At 31.0% G+C, this 17,174-nt stretch overlaps 1 protein-coding gene across 1 annotated transcript in view; it reads right to left on the reverse strand.

Moving 5' to 3' along the window:
* Positions 1-9,447: 9,447 nt before the first annotated feature.
* Positions 9,448-17,174, reverse strand: part of LOC105363702 (carboxyl-terminal PDZ ligand of neuronal nitric oxide synthase protein) — a 63,523-nt gene continuing 55,796 nt past the window's right edge. Inside the window, exons 10-11 of the mRNA XM_011501452.1 lie at positions 14,244-14,615; positions 9,448-9,827 (exon numbers count right to left, since the gene is read on the reverse strand). Coding sequence (XP_011499754.1) covers positions 9,489-9,827; positions 14,244-14,615 — 711 coding nt within the window. The 3' untranslated portion in view covers positions 9,448-9,488. The remainder of the gene's footprint in view (positions 9,828-14,243; positions 14,616-17,174) is intronic.

The following is a 17,174-nucleotide window of genomic DNA, read 5'->3' on the forward strand; positions in this document are numbered from 1 at the left end:
TATATATATATATATATATATATATATATATAATAATAATAACAAACTATTTATTCGACTAAGAATAAGGATATTTTTATGCAAATTAAGAAATTTGATTATATCTTATTGTTTTAATCACATATAGCATAGAAATCATTTAAAATTCAACACTTACTTAATTATTTAGCATATTAATCGAATGTTTATGGTTTAGTGAATATTATTTAATTCTAAAATACTTTTCACTTTGCTGCTTATTGTTCATATTCAATTTCTAATTAATTTTTACAATTATCATCAATTAAAATTTCATGTTTAAACGATAACATAATGTTTGGTTAGTACACACTGCTTAATCTTTTAACATACATTTAACAAAGATATTATTTCTATTTGTCTAAAAAGTATATTTCAATTAATAAGATAAAATAATTTGATTTCATTTTTATAATAGAATTACAAAAAAAAAAAAAAAAAATACGTTCTAATAAATACAACGTTTCTAAATATTAGCTCTGTTGGTATAATATGTATGCTGAGTAAATAACGAACTGTTATAGGAATATTCTTTAATTCTTCAATATTTACTTCAGAATTCACATTACAAAGATGAAATGATTTTTAATAATTATTTATAATGCTAGAATTTACTCGCTATCTTTATTAAATCATTTATCGTCGTTACTAGCATTGGCTAAATTTTCATTTATTTTCGCGAAGCTTAAAATCGTAATTTTCTTTTTTTCGTTCCTTGTATATCATGTGTACTTTCAAGATCTGCCTCGTTTATCTTCTCACTGTCAGTGTCATGGAAACCATCAACTGACTCATTGTCGCTTGCTGTATTCTCCAATTTCAACTTTTTAAGCGATATGTCAGTTTAAGTAAGAAAGTAAGGTGTGCACTCAGAAAAACAACAAATTTTCCATATAATAAAAATTTAGGATAAAAAACATGTTTCACTATAGAAATAATGCAATAAAAGTTAATTGTACAGTTATCGATTAAATATAAATTTTGTATTATTTAATCGATATATAAATATTAGAAGAATAATCTTTTTGGTGAAATAGATACTTTTAAAATAATAATTCGGTAAAAGTAATTCATGTGATTCATTGTGCTGTATTATGAAATTTTGGAATAAAAAGTTGTGTATAAAGTTAAAAGATGAATATTTACGGGTAACATTTTATATGATAAAATAATAAAAAGATATTTTCTACACGTAGACTGATTCCGAATTCATGGGTGAATTGTTTTTATTATTTTTAAATATTAAGTTGTTCAAATTAATTATAATTCAATTAACGTAATTATAATTTATACCAATAGATTTATCTATGTCAAATTGAATTTTAGTGTGATACTTTAATTATATTTGTTTTTAGAGTAAATTATTTTATTGCAAATAAGATAATGACCAATTACGCATACGAAATATAATATGAAATTCATATAATTCAATTTTACGAATTTTTTAATAATTATATTTTGGTTATGGCAAGTTTATTAAAAAAGATATATAAAAATTTAGTTATACATTTTACAATTAGTTTTTAACAATATATCTGATTAATTTAAAACTTTCGCGAAATCAAGTTAATGAAATTCCGGTAAAATTTTTATAATACTCGTATAATAATTTTTACAAGAAAAGTGACTTTATATAAAGAAAAGAGTAAGTATTACTAATGAATTTTCACAATTATATTAAAAGAATATCTTGCAAGTTTATATTAAAAATCATATTCAAGATTTCTGATTATTATTATCTTCATGAGGAGATAATATATCATAAAAAAAAAAAAAAAAATAGTAAATAAATGTTTGTATTCATTTACACAAAGATTCTCACTTGCAAATGCACTTGAAATGTTTTCGTCTATTTTGTAATACAGAATCGTAATTTCACGTAGGTAAATTTACGCATTTATATACTTTTCTACACGAAGTTTATTCCCTTTTACACAGATACCATTCAACTTAAATTTTATTTATTAAAATTTTTCGAATATCTATCTGTAATGAGTATCGAACGATTTATGATCTTATTAATGAAATGTTGAAAATGATTATTATATACATTGCTCTATACGTAAATAATTATTATTATAGTTGCACCGTATTATATAAATATTGATATGAAAACTATTATAACTATGAACGTATTGCTAATTATATAACAATAAAATATTAAAAATTTCAGTTTGTCATACATAAGAGTTGAAGGTTAAGATGTTGAAATGATTGCAGATGGTAATATAAAGAAATAAATTTAAAAACTGTTTTCAAATATATTCCTATAATGCTTATATGTATTCGGATAATTATTATTCAGTAAAAATCTATTTCGTGAGAGAAAATTTTAAGACAATACATTTATTTCGCTGAATTTTTTATCCAACTCTGCAAGTTAAATTAATCAAGAATCTGAATCATTATGCTATATATCAATTTCTTTAACCTTTTCTTTTACCTAAGAAGTAGTATTTTTAGTTTAATTTTAATTTTTCTTTCAACATTTATTTTGAAGTGCAAATTCCATGCAAATAATATACACTGTGCAAGCGTGAATGCCATTTACGAACAAATAACATTTTATATTCATAAGTGCACGCACACGCGCGCCATCGCGCTTACACACATGCAGACGAGTACTTGCGTTTCGGTACGTATAACTGTGTTAATTATATTGCATTTAAATTAATTCAAATTTTCAACAATAACAGATGTTACTTTAGGCTTTACAATATTACATTTTTTTTTCGACTTTCAATTACACTTTAAATAACTAATTTTTTCATGTGTAAAAAATCTGTATAAATTGCGAGGGTGTAATCGGACCGTTGCCATTCCTATTTTCTTTGCATCGCATTTAAATATCTATAATACACAGTCACATGGTATATTCTGATTTGTTTCGATGTACAGTAGTAGAAGGGTAGATTAGAGAGGATTTAGACACTCTTGTTGACGTTAACCACACCCACTTCCTGTTATAGAGAATGCAGCACTGAGCTGCCATGATATACGAATTTCGCTGTATACGTTTAACTATATGTAATTCTAACCGAGGTAATCTGCTGCACTCACGTTTTATTTATTTAAAATAAATAATATTAATATGCCATTTTTAATTACTCATATACTTAAGATATATAATTATTTTAAGAGTATGTGATATAACGAGATAAATGTGTCGCAGCGTACGTTCATTATTTTACAATTGTAATTTGCAGTATTAATTAAAGAAATTGCAATAGCCCTTTCAAAGTAAAATCTTACCTTACTATGAAAAAATATGTTAAATACTATTGTAGATAGGCCATTAAAGTCCTGTGAATTTTATGAGAAATTGATTATTATTAACGAGATCGTCAAATTCTGCAAGTGTCGGCTGCTTTACAACTTGTGCTCGTAATACACAATTATCTAAAAAAATAAAAAACAAAAACAAAACAATAATTCAATAACTATGAAAATAAATAAAAAAGGATTTTAGACTAAAGTTTTTCAAATAAATTTTATAATATTAACGAGTGTTATATTTATAGGGCGACAATTCAGTTAAACCTTTAATAGTAATATATTTACTGCATAAAGTACATTTTTTTTACTTAATACAACAAACTTATATGAAAAAATATGCTTTTGTAAAGTATGTAGAAGTACAGAATAGCCGTGAAAAACTTTTTATCACGTGTGAAATATAATGTTATATGAGTTTAAAAAGAAGAAAGAAAAAAATTGAAAAGAAAAGAAAAGTAGTTTGTAAGTCTAGAGCCATTACCACTCGAGAACTAAAGTACCATTTTCCCTCCTTCTTCTTGCAGAAACTGAGATAATTTTATGAAATAAACAGCCATTACTAATCAGGATTATTATTTATCTCGTTGATCGTTGACTGGATTGGCTGACGATTTAAATATAATTTTTAAGCTAAATCCATCAGACCCTAGAATTTCCAAGGCTGAATTACCTGAGAGACCGAGAGTCGTGGCACGGAGATGATGTTACGACTATTGCGCAACTGATTGCCGTTATCGACCCTCAGAATTCCCTGGGCCTGATGTCGTAGGCTTGGCTTCTCGCTCTTTTCCACTCGAAGCACGTGTTTTGCCGACCGCGGAGACCCGACTCTGCAATTCCTTCGACTCTCCATATCGCGATAATGCAATACTCGAGTGGTGCTTTTAAAGTCTGCCCCGTGGCGCGAGTGTACTTTAAGAAACTCGTACTCCGAAATAAGGTTCCTCGGATTATTAGCGCAGCCGTGTTCCTACCAAACTCAACTAAAAGGAAAATTGCTGTAATATGATGGTTATATGCGTGAACAACTTGGATTTATTATCTAGTATATAATGTGCATTCTTTCGTGTGAGCTTAATTTCTAAAAGGAATTTTATAACGAATATCACCAGCCACTAAGGCATATGCCTGTGTGAAAAATAAGAAGAAAATGGAAGAACTGCAAGTGGAACGATTACTTTTTTAATGTGACTTTTGTATGCCGCTTTAATAAAATATTTTTACATTTAATTTGATATTGCGCTAATTTGTTTTATCTCTCTATCATTAAAATTTTTTATGATTACTAATTCTATTCGAAATATTTTTAAGGTATTCGCATAAAAGTATATAGCTTTTACACAATAAAATAAATGAATATTGTGGGAGTTTTCAAGCATAACTTGCGGTATTCTATGTACAACTTTATGAAAACGTTTCCCAATGAAAACAAACAGTCCCTTTAAGGCTGATGAAATTTTTTATTAACCGTGCAATAATTGATGGCGATAAAAAATTTATACCCGATAAATATCTTTAAAAAACAATATAGTATTTTTAATAGTACTGAAAAGTCAGTTATCGCGAGTAGTGGAGATATTATTTTGGCTGACGTAAATATGCGAATGGTCAAAGATAATCTTTCCTCCTTTTACAATATCAGCAAAATGTGTCGTGGACGGAGAATTGTCCTTATTCCTTTGTTTTTCCTTTTCTTAATATGAATGACATTGAATTGCAATTTTCAAAAATTTGCTAAACTTTTTTCAAGCTACTCAAGAATTTTTAACACTCAAAACAAGTGTTTATCTCGCTGCTGATATAAATTCCTTATCATTAAAGCAAATAAAATATGAATGTAAAGCATACAAACCTGCGAATAATGTCTAAAATTACTACTTTCAATTTGAATTCAGAGATAGCATAATGCTTGAAATAAATTTTAATTAAATCTCACATTTATGTATATCATTAATAATAATAATAATAATAATAATAATAATAATAGTAATAATAGTAATAATAATAATAGTAATAATAATTATAATAATAAACAATAAACAAAAAATAATAATAATAAATGTTAATAAAAACAATGACAATTGTAATAAAAATAACGACGACGACGATGACGACGACGACGACGACGACGACGACAAATCAATTATATAAAAAATATTCAATTTGCTATTGATTTTTCAAACATCCGACATTAGTTTCTATATAAGTAATTAATATATTTAGATTAATCAACCATGATAATAATTGCCATAGTTTAATGGCAAATTTTAATATCAATTCTCTTATAATTCTTTAAGCTTTTAATTAAATTTAAAACAAGCGTATTCTTATTTAATAGAGAAAAAGATGACTGGATGACTTTGACTTTTTTTGCAAATTGGCGTTAAATGTGAAGCTCGTTATAACAACTCCATTAGCTTCTCTTAATAAATAGATTATTGCAATTATGTTCGGGCCAACGAATATAAACTCCATCTTTACGCAGATTACAAAATTAAAAATAAAATCAAAAACAAACAAACAAACAGAAAACAAAGAAAAATAAAAGAAAAATGAAAGGAAACCAGATAAAAAGAAGTCTTAGGTACTTGCGCACTCGAGTATGAGCCATCCAAATATCTAATAACAATTAGCGAGCAAAAAATGGCACAACCATATCATAGTTCCCAAGCAAACGAATTAGCGCTCTCAGCAACGATTCCCTCTAAATGCCAAATACGTAGTCCTCGAGATTGGCAGCGACGTAGTGAACGGTAGAGTCGCATCATTAATCGAACATTACATTATCTCCGCGCCATCCCAACGTTAAGCCACGTCGGACCATCGGCCAACCTTCGACCTTCCTTCTTCCCTCCCGTCACTACGTCACCCCAGACCCCCTCCCGGCAGAATTAATCGAGTCGATCCCGATCCACCGGCAGCCAGAGTGCCCAGCGATCCAGGACCTGCGCCCGACTCCCGAGGAGCGCGATCGTGGGGCGATGCGTGGGCGGTAACGCGGGCGGCACTGCGAATTACGCGAATCGCATCGCGACGGAAGGAGAAGAGGCCGCGGATGGGCCAAGGTGCGTGAGGCGCGCCTCATCCGGCACTCCTATTCCCTCCAGTCGGCAATGCGACGCCTTGGGGGGTGGCTTTTGAGCTAAAATCGTTCTGTCCGCTGAATTAATTAGAGTACATTCGTGACGCGACTTTGCGGCTTACTTTGCGATTTTGTCTCTCGCTTTAATAATCTTCGTTCCCACACCGAGCGACGACGCGACTCGATCACGCGTTTGTTACTTGTCCGTTAAAGAGTCGCGCCGGCGATCCAACGCCCCTTCGACTTTTCATCAATTTATGAATACTCATTGCCCACCGCCCCCATCCCACCCCTTCTTCTTCCTCTTTCAGCGTAGTTTCTTTTTATCGAGAGAGTTTAGAAAGTAGGACAGCTGTCGTGCGGACATTTGTCGTGGATGTGAAGCTGCAAATTTTCAGGCGAAGTTTCGCTGGTGGATATGATAAATGTCGGGGTGGTTGAAGAATTGTTTTCGGGCTTGGATGGAGATTCAGAGATTTTAAACGGGAGAAGGGCTTTTTGCACGATATAAAATACATAATCAGTCGAAAGTTTATCGAATGTTTTACTGAGAGATAGAGGGAGACCTGGACGAGTTGGCTGTAGTTTTTTTTTCTTTTTTCTTTTTTTCTTTTAAACGATTATTACGATTAACAATATAACTAACGCCAATGGCGTTAGGTGTAATTATGTATATTTGTTTATTTAAATTAGATTTTGCGCTCAGTGAAGTTAATATAAGTAATTAGCCGATGATAAATTATTAGGGGAGCACCGTTGTAATGCATTATTTCGTTTGGAACAATTATTTCATCGTTTGAAACGAATTGCATAGAGCATCGTACGTGACTTTTACATAAGCATAAATGTTTATAACTTTGGGTGGTTATGGACCATAAGGAAAAGGTTAAAAAAAAACAATAATAATAATTCGAGCATCTACCAAGAGCATAAAAATATATTTTTATAACATCACGTCTTTTTAATTATGATAATTAAGACGAATGGTCAACGAAAAAAAAAAACAATAAAACAAAAAATAAAACGAAATTTGCACTTTTGATTATACAAAGTATCGGACGAAATAATTTTAGTAAATAATTCCATATATTAATGTAAACATATTCTACTTAATACAGGCAAAAGTAAAGCTATTTCTTACAGCTACAATTGCGAAATTAAATGTCTTATAGTATAGGGTTTGCAAATCATTTTTCATAAGTAATTTCAATTACTTACAAGTTTTCATTGCCATTGAGTATGTTGATCCGTATACATGTTTTAATTAATTATTGCGACATTTTGAAATGAAAGTTTTATTGAATATCATTCAATTACATTATATTTTTGAATAGAAGGTATGTAAAACTTATCATAGTTAATTCAATTAATATAATGCCCAACCCCTTTTTTTATTGTTTTTTTTCGTCTTTAATTAAAACTCTCGTTATTTATTCCCTAATAAATTCCAATGAAACATAAAGTAATGCTTTCATTAAAGTTAGCATACGGTGGAAATGAATAATGTTGAATTATTTTTACAAGAAACGAAGCGCAAATATAAATAGACATAAGTCATAAGCGATGAAATAGTAGAAAAACTTTTCCGTAAATTTACGTTATCAGAAGCCTTTTATTTCCGTTATACCCTATCAATATTTGGCCGTTGCATTATTATCATCGTTTATGCTTCTCATTCTCATCATAGCAGCTATGTCTTACAATATATGAAACGACATAAAAATTATTCATTTTACTTGAATTGTATAGTTTTCTTAAAATTATCACCGTACGGTACGACCTTATAATTTAGTCTTATTTGCACTTGAGTCACGAGTGCGAAATAAAATTATATTCATTTACCACTTTTTATCGATTCTTCGATTGTATCGTCGTATTCAACGAGGAAATTAAATTGTTTCAAAAACAATACTCTCATAAACCGATCTTAGATTATTAAATCGCATTCTATTCCTCATAGCTTAAGTAATAAATATAATATTATTATTTATATGCTTATTTATGCACTTTATACGATGGTAATCTGTTCGTGGAAAGCTTTCGATGCCATACATTTCATGCGGCAGATTTTCGTTAAATGCTTTAGTATTTAACTTTTTAAAGTTAGATAAATTTTCACAATTGACACTCTCGATTTCGTCAACATCGGTTTAACACGGGTCATTTACAAGTAATTTTTTTTTTTTTTTTTACTTCGTTAACAATTTTATTTTTATAATTAAATTTCCATTTTCTTAATGTTATTAAAAATCCTCTCTATAACTAATTTTATTTAGGCAAACACTACCTTCATATTTATATTACCTCCTTTTCCATCTTATCCGAGTAATTGAATTGATTCATTAGGTACAATAGAAACTTTATCCATTTTATATGAAACAAATAAAATAAAATGAAAAACAAAAAATTAAATTATAATATTTATTAATACATCGTTTGTAATCTCCACTTTTATGGTAGCACTTTAGATTTTTTTTCTTCTATTTTTTTTTTTTTTAAGAGTACACAATTCATCTAATATAAACGCGCGCTTATATTCTTATTGGAATTTTATACAAGACAAAATTATATTTCATGATTTGCCTACACTTACACAATTCACCTAAACTATAATTTTTTACTTATCGTAATATTTAAAATTTAAACATAATGAATATTCTTCAGTCAATGGTGAATGCTATATGTCGTAACTGCTTTACAAATTAAAAATTCAATAATGAGACGAAGCTTTAAACAAATTAACGACTCAGAATTTGACATGGTAATTGTCGTAGGAAAAGAGAAAAGCCGTGTATAGCCATAATAATATACGGTACGACAATTAATAACAATTTCCGTAGACGATGATGAATCAATCAATAATCATAGGCAAGCCTATGGCAATTACAGTTTCTAATGTTTCAACGTATCACTACCGAAGAACAGCACTGGTAATTTATGTCGCGCGTAAGTGTAGAAAACTATAACAATTTTACTCCGATTTTGTACTAGAAACAAAATTGTACCGCTCATTGACATTAGGACGAAAATGAAGGACATGACGAAGACACGATGGGGGGCGGGGGGGGGGGCATTGAAGCGCTCGCCACGAAGGGAAAAGTCGCTCGCTGCGTTATCGGCTGTTGCGTCGGCCGGACCTCGGCGATTGGGCCAGTCGCTCATCCTCGGCCTCGTCGATCTTCGGCATGGAGTCGGGTGTGATCCTCGGGCCCCTTGGCGACGATTGCATCGGCTGCTCAAGGACGAGCGGTCGCACAAGGTCGCGCATACTATTAATCAGCCGCGGGTTCGCGGGCTTAGCCTCGGGTCGACATCTGCACGGCAGCGGCTTTATGAACGAGACCTCGCCGCTGTTGGCCCCTGCGACCTTCTGCGCCCTCTCCAAGGAGCGCGAGCGCTGCTCCGACCCCGAATCCATCAATCGAGACGACGTAGTAGGCTGAACCGAGCGCTAAAACATAAACAGCGCAATTTTTACTGCGTTGCACCGTATTGTGTTCTGTGGTATTTGATATTCGGCTTCGTTACGCGAGATGTCACAAAACGCCTCGCTGGGCTGATTTATTCAACGAATAACTAATTACGAATTTTTACCGGGACGATCGAATTTCTTTATAGCGATAAATTTAGCCGCCTGGCGGAATATTCATCAAAATTAAAGTCCTCGGTTAATCAACATGAATATAAAATTAATTCCAACTTTTTATGACCACTCGTTATTATTTATATGCGACGATAATGGCAATTCTTTAACCATGATTTATGTTAATATTAAATGTTAATAAATTTTCAATCAACATTATTGTTTAATTCAGTGTGACTTAATATATAGCAGGCGTTTATTAAAATTAAAGACCCGAATATTTCTTCAACATTTTACACAACACGATAAACTGCAGTGGAATATTTGTATTTTCCAACTTTGTTAGCCAGTAAAAATAAAAAAAAAAAAAAAAAAAAAAACAAGAAAGTTGAAAAATTTATGACCATCATTTTTTATTAATTGATAATTTAACTTTTTATATATTTTTAAATTTGAGGGATTTCTCGGAAAATACATTGGTAATGCTGTAGTGATAAATGCCACACCATTTAAAAATATCGGATATAATAAATGTATAAAAATCAATTTTCAATCTTTCGACGGTATTATTTTATAACAATGTCGATGCGAGTTATCCAATAATAAAATTCAAAAATAAAAAGAAAGAAAAGAAAGCTTGTCCCCTATTAAAATGAAACTTGGAATCCGATTTCGGAAAAGCGAACAAGTTGGTAATCTTTATGACAAAAAAGTACATGACATATTAATATTTTCTTGCTTAACTTCTATAAATTAGGAGTCATTTGTTTTTATCTCGATTGTAACGATTATTCATATTTATGACATCTGCGTTGAATTGTTCTGCAATTGATTTTCTGAAAACATGTGTATACTAAAGAGAACAATTAATTTTGTCAAATAGATTTGTAGTTACTGGTATTTTAAAAAGCTCGTCGTTTTCTCGTAAATTATGAATATTACATCTTCGTAATATGAAATGTAATCCAAATAGACAAAAATAGAAAGACAAAATGTTAATACTGAATTTAAACTATAAATTAAGAAATACAAACACTAAATTCATTGACCGTCAAATATAAAATAACATAACATAATTCAAAAAGTACGCAGTTTCTATTAAATATAAATAGCCGAATCTATAACTTCCATTCGTTCAACGCGCAAAAGATAAAAAAAGATTATTATTATTATTATTATTTCAAAGATAGTAAAAAACAAGTCGTTAGAATTTTTCGACACCTAAAAGATATAATAATTTAATATAATAATTAAGTGGAACTAAATTTTAATCGTGAAACATATTTCATGCCTAATCTAGCAAACGAATTATTTTATTTTATTTGTATAATTTCATGCGTATAATAATGATTTTATCACGGCATTATTATAGTCATTCGAGATAACTTTGTGCTACGATCGCGCTATCGTATAAACAATGTACATATATCCAACATACTCGAATTTTTAATCGTAATACTCATTAATTGCGCAAAGGTTAATTCAATTGAAAATGTCATTTTTATATAATTTTAATTATATGCGAAACGAGCACAGAAGCAAGATTAAGCAATAAGTATAGTTGAAATAGTATTATTTATGGAAATCCCAAAGAGGATTAAATAACAAGTTACCATTTCTTGAACTTCTCGATAACTTAGAGTCTAGTGAAAATAGCGATAAAGCAATAAACCAGGATCAATCGAGAATAATATTTAAAGACGATCGAAAAAGACTTTAGGAAACACAATGAATTTTCAAGAAAGAAGTAAAATAAACATTGACTTAAGTGAGGACGAATATAAATGATGAAATATCGAAAAATATGATAGCATTACGAAAAAAACTGGTCAAATGTTTGATGACTGGAAAACCAGAATTGGAAAATAATAAAATACTAGACATAAAAAATAATAAGAAGTAGAATAACATTGGTGGAACGTACATAGGTATAAAGTCCATCATAAAAGGTTTTAAAGCCAGGTCAAAGTCTAATACGGGATGAGAATAACAACTTAGTAACGGATATCGATGGTCCACTAAGTAGATGGAAAAACTATTTTTCCATCCATATTAAAAATTATTTAACCCAACGTAACCACAAAATTGAAAGTAATGAATTTCTAAACTTTAATTTTAAACGTTGCGTCTTCATTTTCAACACTCGAAAGTGGATTAATTATGTGTTATTTATTATCTCATTATTGTTATTAATGATATATATATATATATATATATCATTAAGAAAATATTTCTCTTTATTGAGTTTGAAAGAATTTTTGTTTAATATTTCTGAAATAAAACTTATATACATGTTTAGTGATTTATTGAAAAGGAAATATTTTTCTAGAGAATGAACTTAGGAAAATTTTTAGTATTCAAATGAGATCTAAAGTGGTTTATTAAAAATGATAATAATTAAAGTTAAAATTAATGAAATATATAAAGTCCTCGTTGGGCTAAATATATTAAAAAGTTAGTTAAATTCATATGCTGTAGTCGTAGTTCTAGACTGCGAGAAGGAAATAATTTATTGAAAATGATCTAGATCAAGATTGATTAAAAAATGATGACATGCTATCACTTCTGTTATTCAAATTGATTTTAAAATAGGTTATTAGACGTGTACACGAGATGTAAAAAGAAAAAAAAATGAGAAAAAAAGAAATAGTCATTTAAATTGAATAACTCAAGAGTTTGGATACACAGATGTTCTAGGTTTAGAAGGAGATGGCAATGAAATAATGATTAAAAATGCATAGATTCCCGTAAAAGCAAGAAAAGAAGTAGGTTTAGTAACAAAGAAAGCAAAAAGTTAAAAATATACTCAGTGTCAGATGGAAATGAGATTATGAAGATGGCAGAAGAGAAATTTCGAATAAATTATTTAACGAGATAGATAAATTTAAATATAGTGAAGTAGGGACAATAGGCAACGGACGTATATACGATAAATTATTAAAACCAAAATATGAAAAATAATAAATTCCATTTGGAAATAAATTTTTATTTTATCGAAAGAACAATAATTTACTCCTCATTGTAACGTAATTAAAAAAAAAAAAATAAATAAAAAAAAAATGTAAAGTGAAAATAAGATAGATTTTGAGCAAAAATTAGGTTGAAATAAATTTGGAGCAATGTAAAATATAGCATCGAAAGGAAATAGAAAATGACATAATCCAGGGATACAGGATCAACGTACTTCATCCTATATTGTAATTAAATCGCGAAGCTTAGGATTGACTAAGCATGTAGCTAGAAAGCGAAATAAAAGACCAACGTAGAGGATTTTCGTGGTGAAGCCGCAAAGTACAAGACCTTTACCGAGACTAAAACGAAGATGGAAAGATAATATTAAACTGGAGTTAAGAGAAGTAGAGTATAACCAAGTATCTTGGATGGATTTGGCGTTAAATAAGAAAGTTTTTGTGTTGATGAAGTAATAATCTTTCGAGTTTGCAACACCGGTTAAGTAAAATTAATAATAATGACAATGGTATAAAAATTAATGGTAATAATAATAATTATTATAATTTGCTATGTTACAGTATAATTATTATGAATAATAATCACGTATATCCGTCAAAAACTAGTTTGGCGTATATTTATAAACCTTATTATACATCGGTAAATGTTAATGTTCGCATGTATGTGTATTAATTATTTGAAATTGCGCTTTTACATTAATATCAACATGCATTATTAATCACAACTCAGCATTATCAAAATCGTCGCGTTCATCGTTATTCTGAAAAAACTTTTCGAATTAACATTCTGCATAAATTTCATCCATTTTAACAAACAATTAATTAAAATATGCAAAATCCACTCCCAGCCGTCAAGATCCACATAATAACTATCGCACTATGGATATTTAGGCATGGAAATTGAAAGTAGTAGGGTCCATTAATAATAAACACAAGCAACCTATAAATAATTGTATATACGCATACGTACACTCGCGCATGCATATTTTTTATTGGACACGTGTGCGTGCGTTCGCGCGTGTTCATATATTCGTGCACGCACGCGCTCAAGCATACGTGTATGTATATAAACATATATAAATATGAAACCCGTGTACTAAAATGCATATGTATGCGCACATGTACGTATGCGTATATATATATATATATATATATATATATATATACACATACATACATGTGCGCATACATATAAATACCCGGCGAAGGCATCGGCAATGGTTCCACGCGTTTCTACTCGCACGTGAACCGACTCTTTTAAAAAGCTCCTCGGCTCAAAAGCAGTAGACAAACAGGTTTGGAGTAAATGACTTACGGGTCGGCCGTTAGGAGGCAGCGTGCATCCATAGCCGTAGTAATGGGGCGCTGGGACGGTGCTCGTATCCTTGGCATAGGACGAGGTTGGAGTGATCGGTGCCGTAGTGGCAGCCGCCGTCGTCGTCGTCGTCGTCGTCGTCGTCGTCGTCGCCGTTGCCACTGCCGCTGCGGCCGCGTAAGGAGTGACGCCCTTGAGGCTGTCCCAGAGTTGGGCTTGCCGACGAAGCTCCTCGGCGTAGTTGTTGAAGAGGACTCCCGGCAGGAAGCCGAAAGGGCTGAGGCCGAAGGCGAGGCTCGGATGGTAGTACGTAGCGAGTGGTGAGTAAGGAGGGCGAGGCGAGCAGAGATGATCCCATGGCCATGAGTTGTACTGAGATATCGAGGAGGTTTTTTGTCCTTTATTGCGTTTGGCCGTTCATTTGGCAAGGGCGTCGGGCTGTTTTTGCAGTGGACGTGCAAGGAAGCATTACGCGAATCGTTAGTTCTCGGTTGCTCGAGCAGTCGGGCTGAGATTGACTTTTACACGTTAACGGGACCTTTTAACGAGGGTGGATATCTCGTTAGTCCCACATGATCGCGATGCTTATTTGCACTCGTCTTTCGGGTCATTCGATCGTTAATGCGCGAGTAAAGCTTTAGGTATCTGATTTTGAAAAGTAATGACGGTGGTCGAAATACTTCGAGTAAGGTTGCATCGACATTCTACGTAATCGCTTACATGATTATTCGTCGTAATGCTTTGGCACTAATGAAGATAAATAAAAATAATAATATCGTAAATCATAGCAGGTCAGCACAATCGGAGAAATTGATAATAATTTTTTTCAGAAAAATTTATAGTTTTAAGATTGAGTCAGTTAAATTAAAGTTGTTGTTGTTTTTTTTGTTTTTTTTTTGTTTTTTGTTTTTTGTTTTTTGTTTTTTGTTTTTTGTTTTTTGTTTTTGTTCGCTTAAGGATTAAAGTATGATATGAATGATTTCTTACGAATAATGTGGATAAAATTTAATAAACTTTATTACCTAACACTTGTTGGTAGCACAAACTCCAAAATCTCGTGGAAAGACCTGTTAGGCAATATATTGTCACAGCAGCTCTTAGTAGGCGGAGTTGTTATTTTCTGTTCAAGCAGCTTTCTAAACTTACACGCAATTGCTAGCAATTATTTGCTCAATGATGGCGATTCTTTATAAGCTTCGAATTACGCTTAAAAACGGAAATATAAATAATCAATAATTCCAGCGATTCTTCTGCAAATCAATAGCAAGGCATATATTAAACAACGGTGTAACAATACTTTACTTGACTACACCTTCAGAATCGTGAATGAAGGTAATAAAAATAATAATAAAGATATGAATAAATAAATAAATAAATAAATAAATAATGTAATGAGCATCATTGGTAAGCGCACAATGAAAATAAAAGCGTACATTTAAATTGGTGTTATTGAGGTAAAAATAAAACAAAACCATACAAGTAAAAATAATCACTATTTATATAAAAAAAAGTTTATTAAAAAACATTAAAAAAGATAATCAGCATACATGCTTATATGTAACATAAAAATATAAAGTGCATCTATGGCGATCGCAAGAAAACGAAGTATGTACTGAATAATGAGGAGAATAATTAATGTAAATAACATGAGTCATACGAGTAAGCAATGTAAAAACTAAGAGTCTTAAACAAAGAGCAAACGTTGCATTTGATTTTCTCGATAATTTTATAAATTTGTTATTCACTCCGAGCATTCGATTAATTGCAAGAGTACGAAATTTCGTATAAATTTTCGGACACTTTTTTAAGTCCCAATTAAAATTAAAGAGTCCTTAGGACATTATATCTATGATCAATTCTTGTTTCATAGATTATCAAATCAGCGAAACAAAGCATCGTGATATATTGTAAATTGTAAATCTGAATTGCGTCGATTATATGCGTGGGTGTGGGTGCGGTTATTTTTGTGTGTGCGTGCGCGTGTATGTGCGTAGTATATATAAATACGTTTACGATGAATATATATCGTTAGTATCCGATTTATTAATAATCGTGTCAAAAATAATATAAGGACTATTGATGTAATCCAATTACTTTTTTGTCACAACGTACAATTAAATTTAATACATTGAGCGGCTGGTTATCTACATAATATTTTAATGATTCCTTGAGCACTGAGTAACGAGTCGAACACACGCTTAAGACCGGTTAATAAGTTACAGTGATAGAATGTTATAGTGAAGAAGAAAAAAAAAACCACGCGTAATTGAATTTTTAGTGCTCTTAGTTTTTTCATCTGTTCTTGCACGTCTAAGACCTCGATAAATGCAAATCGCATTTAAAATTTTCAAATATTCAATATTTCACTGTAAAATTTATACAAAATCCGTGAATATTGATACAATGTATATAAAAGTCTCCGCATAAAGTTGTTGTCCCAATTCTCTGTTACATTCTCGTACAAACATTCGACATTCAACCTCGCACTTTCTTACGTCTCAGTGGAATTGCGATGCTTCAAGAATAATCAGTATATTTGTTATTGAATAATAACTGTTTAATTAGATAAACGATTTTTCGACAGTTAAACTGGCTACATAAATTATTAGGAGGATTTATACATTAAGCGAATGCTGTTAATGAAGAAACCAGTTCGGACTGGAATCGATCAGTCATTACAATAATTACATAACGTGTCATTTTAGCACTTTTCGACAAAAGTTAAGCTTAACTGTCACTCAATACTGCCGAATGAAATGCCAATAAATCCATAAAACTAGTCCAAGTCTTCTTTCAAAGAGTCGAGCTGATTCCTTATAGAAACAGATTTTTAAAGCATTTTACTGCGCTATTATTTAAGCACAGTCAAGCACGAAGCACCGAAGAAAAAACGTCTGCTTGGTAGACTCGCTTTAACATCGTCCCTCGTTA

Source organism: Ceratosolen solmsi, unplaced genomic scaffold (assembly GCF_000503995.2).
Source record: "Ceratosolen solmsi marchali unplaced genomic scaffold, CerSol_1.0 scaffold3, whole genome shotgun sequence".
Taxonomy (NCBI): domain Eukaryota; kingdom Metazoa; phylum Arthropoda; class Insecta; order Hymenoptera; family Agaonidae; genus Ceratosolen; species Ceratosolen solmsi.